This window comes from Triticum urartu, chromosome 2, assembly GCF_003073215.2.
Source record: "Triticum urartu cultivar G1812 chromosome 2, Tu2.1, whole genome shotgun sequence".
NCBI classification, from domain to species: Eukaryota; Viridiplantae; Streptophyta; class Magnoliopsida; order Poales; family Poaceae; genus Triticum; species Triticum urartu.
Window position 1 is genome coordinate 27011644 of NC_053023.1, and position 8516 is coordinate 27020159.

At 45.0% G+C, this 8516-nt stretch overlaps 1 protein-coding gene across 1 annotated transcript; it reads right to left on the minus strand.

The window, feature by feature from the left end:
- Positions 1-3863: 3863 nt before the first annotated feature.
- LOC125540798 (proline-rich protein 4-like) lies at positions 3864-4815 on the minus strand. Its single transcript, XM_048704356.1, has one exon. The coding sequence runs from the start codon at positions 4751-4753 to the stop codon at positions 4112-4114; it is 642 nt and encodes a 213-aa protein (XP_048560313.1). The 5' UTR covers positions 4754-4815; the 3' UTR covers positions 3864-4111.
- Positions 4816-8516: the final 3701 nt, after the last annotated feature.

An 8516-nucleotide genomic window follows, 5' to 3' on the forward strand; every position in this document is an offset into this window, starting at 1 on the left:
GCCGCAAGGACATCAGTCCATATGTCAGCTAGCAAATCTTGATCGGCTTGAAGCTGCTGCTGCTTTTTCTTAAGGCTATTTGCCGTGACTATAAGCCGGCGCTTGAAGCGCTCTTGCTCGACGGGTTCCCCAGGCACGGCAAATTCGTCATCGTCGAGGCTTGCCTCGTCTTCAGAGAGAGGCATGTAATTATCATCCTCCGCCTCTCCATCTGTCGCTCTCTCGGGAGGGCTGGCTTCTCCATCCTCCTGCTCTAAATCTTGCTGGAGGGGGTTGTTGTTGTCTTCGGCACTGTCCGGAGTGCTATTATCTCCTGTGCCGGTGTCACCGCTTTTGCTTTGGCGAGACTTAGAGCGGCGCCGCTGACGTCGGCGCTTGGGTTGCTTCTTGGAGGGGTCATCCTCTGCTGTCTCGTTGCCATTGCCTTCTTTGGGTGTGTCCACCATGTATATATCATATGATGAGGTGGCTGTCCAGTGCCCTGTGGGTAGTGGTTCTTCTTCGTCTCCCGCATCGTCGTCCATACCGTCGATGTCTTCGGAGTCGAAGTCGAGCATGTCGGTCAAATTGTCGACAGTGGCTACTAAGTGGGTGGTGGGTGGGCGGCGAATTTGTTCGTCATCCGCATCCCAATCCTGCCGAACATAGTTCGGCCAGGACTCTCCTGATAGGGAGTGAGACCTTAGTGAGTTCAGTATGTCGCCAAAGGGCGAGTGCTGAAAGATATCCGCGGAGGTGAACTCCATGATCGGCGCCCAGTCAGATTCGATAGGCACGGGCGTAGGCGGCTCGGAGTCCGTGGCCGGGGAAGAATCCGGTAGTTCGGCGTCACGGCTCCCGTGAAGGGTAAGGTCGATACTCGGCTCGATCGCCGCTGAGAGTACGGCCTCCGGGGCGGGGTCTATCCACCCGTCCATGGATGGCGCAATTGACTCCGAATTGAGGGTCGAAGCGGTTGCCGGTGCGGTCTCCTGAACACTGTCCGACGGCAGAGCTAAATCATGCTCATCGTGACCGTGCAACGCACTCGGCAGGGGCTCGAATCCGTCGAAGATCAAGTCTCCGCGGATGTCGGCCGTATAGTTTAAGCTTCCAAACCTGACCTGGTGGCCAGGGACGTAACTCTCAATCTGCTCCAGATGGCCAAGCGAGTTGGCCCGCAGTGCGAAGCCGCCGAATACAAAGATCTATCCGGAGAGAAAAGTCTCACCCTGGACTGCATCGCTATCGATGATCGAAGGAGCCATCAAGCCTAATGGCGACGACACAGAGGAACTCTCAATGAAAGCACCAATGTCGGTGTCAAAACCGGCGGATCTCGGGTAGAGGGTCCCGAACTGTGCGTCTAAGGCGGATGGTAATAGGAGGCAGGGGACACGATGTTTTACCCAGGTTCGGGCCCTCTTGATGGAGGTAAAACCCTACGTCCTGCTTGATTATTCTTGATAATATGAGTAGTACAAGAGTTGATCTACCACGAGATCGGAGAGGCTAAACCCTAGAAGCTAGCTTATGGTATGATTGTATGTTGTCCTACGGACTAAAACCCTCCGGTTTATATAGACACCGGAGAGGGCTAGGGTTACACAAGGTCGGTTACAAAGGAGGAGATATACATATCCGTATTGCCTAGCTTGCCTTCCACGCCAAGTAGAGTCCCATCCGGACACGGGACGAAGTATTCAATCATGTATCTTCATAGTCCAACAGTCCGGCCAAAGGATATAATCCGGCTATCCGGAGACCCCCTAATCCATGACTCCCTCAATACCCCTATGTACGAGGAGGATAGATGACTTCTGGGCATGGCATGAGGAAGCTAGAGGTGGATTCAGCATACGTTCTGCTTATCGTATGATCCTGCATACAAAACATGGCCGGGAAGCTTGGCTTAATGAACAGGAGGGTCATCAAGTGCGCAGGCTGAGAGTGATCACTTGAGTAAAATTTGGCACATGGAGGTTCCCTCGAAGTTAAAGATGTTTGTGTGGCGTCTCTCCAGACGATCCATGCCTACGGGAGAGTTATTAAAACACCGCAACATGTCTCCCGAGGACAGTTGTCACTTGTGTGGAGCGACGGATACGTGGAAACATGCCTTTTTTATCTGCCCGATATAGGCTAGCGTATGGTCTTTCGCGCCTGATGATCTGGTTTATCATCTGATGGAAAGACAGGAGGAAGGATCGAGGGAGTGGCTTTTTGCCCTTCATATGACCGTCTTGATAGGGAGTCCTTTGTACGAATGATTGTTACCATGTGGGCGATTTGGGCAGCGAGGAGAAAAGCGATTTATGAAGATATATATCGATCATCGCATGCCATAAATGCCATAAATGGTTTCATCACAAGCTATCTAGCTGAAGTTAGTGCAATCAATGCAAAACTACCAAAAACAAGTCATGCGGCCATCCCAAGACCAAACCAGTGGTAAACACTGGTAGCGGGATGTGTTAAGGTTAATGTTGATGCTGCGGTGTCGAGACGAGCTAAGCGTGGTGCTATTGGGGCAGTATGTCGTAGTGCGGATGGGACATTCTTGGAAGCTTCTGTAATGGTCGTCAATTTTATTGCAGAACCATAGATTTTGGAGGCGATTGCAATCAGAGAAGCACTAGATCTCTCAGATGATCTCTATGAAAGGACGATACATGTGGCGTAACTGCAAGGTAGTTGTGGAAGATTTGAAGAAGGAGAATTCATCCGTTGATGGAGCGATTATACAAGAGATAATACGACACTCCTTGGATTTTGATTTTTGTAAATTTAGCCATGAATTTAGGAGCTCGAACTTCGAAGCTCACAATTTAGCGAAGTATGGTTTATCTCTCCAGGGTGGCTGTCATGTTTGGTTAGGACTGTCTCGAGACCTTACTTTCGTCCCTGTAAACATTGTGACGGATTAATAAAAACTTCGTGAGATTGTCTAAAAAAAACAAGGTGCACGTTTCCTCACTTTTCCCCGCATAGGTCAGGGAATAGGAGGTCTCCGGCAAATACGCACACACGTCAAATGGATGCGAAGACAGTCACAAGCAAGGTTCCTGCTGCGTTTTTTTGCGTGGTTTTTCTGTTTGGCTTCTGAACTGGTTTTTTCTTAGTTGGATTCTCCATTCTATCCCTTTATTTCTTTTTTTTCATCGTCCATTTTTCCTCTTTTGTTGTTCTTTTACTCTATGCATTTTCTCCTTTCCCCCCAATATGTATGAATATTTGTCCTTTGGGTCTGAGCGTTTTTGACTAATACAAGGTGATTTTTTTGAACAATTCATGGTGAATATTTTTTTAATACACAATGAATATTTTTATATTATTTTATAAACTATGTTTATATTTTTTAAATAGATAAGGAGAATTTATTTGACTTTTAAAGTACACGGTTAAGTTTATTAATACATGATTAACATTTCTGAAACATGGTAAAATTTTCATTAATGCACAATTAACATTTTTAATTACGTGATGACTTTTTTTAAATACATGATAATTCATTGTTAAATACAAGATGAACTTTTTAAAATTAATGGAAAGCCTTTTAAATTCACGATGAACATTTTTAAGATACACGGCGAACAATTTTGCAATACGCAATGAAGATTTTAAATTCATGGTTATCATGTTCTGAACACATGATGAACATTTTTTAAAAGCCTCACCTATCTAGAAAAAAGGTACATAAATCGGCTTGTTCATCCTAAGAGAAAAAACTACGACCAGCAGTATGAATGCGTTGCACACGCCTAAATTTCTCTAGAGTTTCAGTTCACTGATCTGAAAATTGACTTGAAGTAATGGCAAAATCACACTGTCCTTATCATGTCCATCGCCTCGAACAGCTGCAGTTGTTCGGTTGACAATTCGACTTGTTTAAATTACTTGAATCATAATAACTTCTTATACAAAACACACACTGAAACTACAAAATCTTGATAAAGCAACACATCAAAACACCCTCACACTCGCCTGACACAGCGACACACACAACAAAACGCATGCTTGGCTTATACCCACGCATGCAAACCGATCATAATTAGCACCGTCGACCACTCACTGATCACCAACCCGCTGATGATGAGATTTCATCCCTGGGCAGGACGGGGGTAGACCTGACTCAGTGGTGCCCGTGGTATCCACCACCGCCGCCACCGCCGCCGTAGGTGGGCGTGGGAGGGACGGGGTGGTAGTCCGGGTGGGGCTGCGGCTTGGGCTCGGGCTTGGGCACGGGGCCGTAGTCAGGGTGGGGCTGGGGCTTGGGCTCCGGCTTCGGCGGCACGGGCTTCTTTTGGTGAAAGTGCTCCATGATGTGCTTCTTGATCGGTCCGCATAGGGTCATGGACGCACACTCCAGCGACGCTGCAGACGGCGTGGCAATGTTGTCGCCGGCGACGACGCCGAAGGTGGTGCCCTGGGACACCGGCACGATCTTGGACGGCTCCTGGCCGGGGCACGGCGCGTTGGAGGCGGCGCTGTGGAGCTGTGCGACGCAGTCGGCACCATGGAGGTCAGAAGCGAGGGGCACGCTGAAGGCGCCGGTGCCGTCGAGGGCGCCCACCGCCTTGCTCTCGTACTCGCCGGCGTTGTTCGTGCACTTGATCGCCACCTGCAGAGCCTTGAAGGCTTCCTCGGCCTTGATGTTCTTCCTGGTGCAGTCGGCGCACTTGGCCAGGCCGACGACGACTGACGCCGCCTCAGTGTTGGCGACGGCGATCGCCAGCAGGACGCAGAGGACGAGTGCTCTCGTCGGAGCTGCCATGCCTGAAACTCTGGATCGCACTACTGCCACTTGCTGGTGTGAAGTGGCTGATGGATGGATGGATGTAACAGGCGACGCATGGCTTATATAGGCCTCGGCGTTGATCGGCAGAGCTCGAATGCTCAACCGGCCGATCTGTCCGCAAGCGCAGAAGAAGGATGGCCGGCGGGCGGAGTGAAGCGAGACACCGAGAGATGAGCTAGTAATTCGCTTTCGGCGCGCCGAAGTTTCTGATGCCAAATTAATATCTGTCGTCCTTGTGATCCACGTCGTTGTTCGGTTGGTGTCTTGGTGATCGATTTTTTATTTATTTAAAATATACAAACATGTCACGAATGGCATCCTAGCTGCCAAACTTCTTCGGCGCGGAAGGTTGAATCGTTCAGAAACTTATGTTGAAAATGTCAATATCTATAATATCAAGTGATATGAAAAATATATTTTATGATGGACGTGACATTGATTTGGTATCTTTAAATGTTGGTAAATTTATGTCTTTCTAAAAACTTGGTCAAATTTAGAAAGTTTGATTTAACACCAAACTGACATGCATGCGAAAAGACAAACATAGAGTAGTACGTACCACAGATTGCAGGTTGACGCATCAAAATATATGACACTGCCGACTTCCATATTTATCCGATCAAATAGATACTCCTTCTATTTCAGAATATAAGGTATATTAGTTTTTTTAAAGCTCAAATTTCTTTAACTTTGACTAAGTTTATAGAAAAATATATCAATGTCCACAATACAACATCATTGGCATTAGAATCATCATTAAATATATTTTCTTATTTTATTTTTTACTATTGTGGGTGTTGATATATTTTGCTCTAAACTGGATCAAATATCGAAATGTTTGACTTATAAAAAAACTAATGCACCTTATATTTTCAAATTGATGGAGTATGACAAAAACATGTGACTCGTGACATTATACAAACTATGAGACCTTTAAGTTTAAGAGTATGGAATAAACGCCAAGAACCGACGTCGTAAAAACTTGATTCTCAAATTGGTGGAAGCAATAAGAGACTTCATATACGAGTGGACTTAATAGCTCCATCTCATTTTCAAAGAAAGCCCCACGGGGTCTGCAACTCCAAGGACAACGGTGTATCCCGGATGACACTGTATTTTTTTCTGAATCATATCCCATTTTGCCATGCATCCAACGGTTATACGATGTTCATATACTCCACGTGAAATGCTACTGTTTGAGCTTGTTGTGTCCCTGTGGAAATGATCTACGCATATATAACATCCCTTTTCCAAGTATCATTACATTTAAGATCTTCTTTTTGTACACATAAATAACGGCATGGATCTTCTTCTTTCTTACACTTATGGTCTCCTTTTATTCAACAACGAGTAGCATTATATTGTTGACAAGAATTTGGATTAGCTCCCAAGGCGCGTCATCCATCCAAGTACCATGTGTAGAGGATCTAGCTAATATAGCTACTTCATGTGCGGTTGCATTAGCCTCTCTAGGACAGTGATCATGGATTACATGAGTAAAATCAAGAGACGTATTATACGTAACATCATTAAATAAATGACACATGACGCCTGACGATGAAGCCCCTTCCAGCATTGTCATAATCACCTCTAGGTTACCTGAATTCACTTCAAGCTTGTTGCACCCAACTGTGTGTGCAAGATTCAGCCCCATATCTTAGTGTTGTGGCTTCGGTCATGAAAGCGTCAAAACAAACATCAACTCTTTCATTTGGAGCAACAACGAATTTTCTCATACAATCTCAAAGGACAAGTGCTACAAATGCATACAGATTATCAAGGTCAAACGATTGTCCACATTGAGCTTTAAATAACCATGGATCGGCTTGGTCCACCCTCCATGCTTCATAATTGGTTCGAGGTAGCTTGCTAATGTGAAGTTTGCTGCCAATGCTCTCACTGGAAGATGAATTTGATTTGGTGTTTGTATCGACTGGCCATGCAAGAGTTTCCTTTGCTCCCACCAGACATACCAAGATGCAATAGCAATAATTTATCGTGATGCATGTCCTAAAATCATCACTTCTTGATCAGGGAAGTTCAATAAATATTCCAGCGTCTCCTCCCGGGGGATTGCACACTTCACTAGCCAATGAGTATTCAAATAGAAGATGTTTAACGTCCTCAGCCCATGATTTGCAAATGGGACAATGAGGAGACACCTTTATATGTCTATCAACAAGATTTGCACAACAGGGGATCGCCCCTTTCAATTGCCCTCCACAAGAAAAAAATTACCTTGGTCGGACACTACAGGTTCCAAACTAAATCCCATGTACTGTTATGCCTCGATGCTTCAATAGTACTCTCGTTAGATATTTTATCCAATGTACCATCCATCTTTTCCAACTCTCTATTTTTGTTGGATGCAAACTTTCATAGGAAATCAAAACATTGTGAGTAATTAACCGTCCTGGGGCAAGGGCACTCTTGCCGACCCATGTGTTGTTGGTTGCTGTAAAAAAGGGTGTTGTAAAGCTTTTCAATCTGAAAAAGATGTTCTTCTAAGGTGGCACGGCCAATCACTAACATAAGTTTTCTATATCTTGAGAGAATCTTGGAGAATTTAAACAGCTAGCCCCACTAACCTATTTCTCTCTATGTAAGCAAGCCATCTCAGCGTGTCAAAGATCCACCTTTAATATGCAACCATGCGTAGGAAAAGCTTCACATCGACATGCAAATATTAATTGGAATTTCCATTGTAGTATTATGCTATTTACATTTACTAAATATTTTACAACCATATAGTAATCAAACACAATAAACCACATATATTTTCATTTTATTTGTTATAATATTAATCTAACTATTCATGTTCCACACAACAAAATACATTGTGCGAGATATCATCTAGTTATAATAAACATTTATTCACTTGGTTTCCGATGTTTGGCATTCATCATTTATCAAGAGCACCCAACTTGTCATATAGGAGTATTAGCTCCGACCTCGATTTAGTTATGGAAACTACTTATCAATATATTGTGGCCCAATTAATAGAAATCCCACGTTCGATGAACCGATAGTCATAGAGCAACTTCTAAGTAAAATGGAATGCGAACTGCAGAACAAAATATGTATGGCTGCAATCGGCGTTATTATATTCGAAGTTTGAGAAGTTTTTATGTTATTATGCCACTTTGTGCTGCTCTGATTGGTTGTAAGATTGCTTTCAAATTAAGCTTCTAACCAGCCAATCCACGCTGCTAGCTCAAGTCTTGTTGATTTGGCACATATAAATGCTCCGGAGGCGCGCCGCACGTAGAAAGGGATCAACAGAGAATTAGGTATGTAGGCTCTAACTTGTTTAGGCTCTAGTAGATGATAAAGACTACGTACTTACGCTGCATGCATGCATGCATGCATGCTTGTCCATCTGCCGCGTGGAACCTACGAACGAGAAGGACACGATCGACCACCAGCCAATGCAAAGTCGATCACCAACCGAGTAATGACAAACGACGTGCGTGGATCAAATCGATCATTGATCGATGCGTGCAGTCGTCCAGAATCGATCAACCGAGTTTTAATTCGCCATCTGAAATTCCGGCGAGTTAGCCGGTCTCTCCTTGTCAGGCATCACTTCGCCGGCCACCAGGCGAACATGCAGCCAGATCATCGGCCGAGCTGGATCGATCAATGCGGATGCCTATATAAGCCATGCGTCGCCTGTTGCATCCATCATCCATCCATCCATCCATCCATCAGCCACTTCACACAGGCAAGCGAGTGGTAA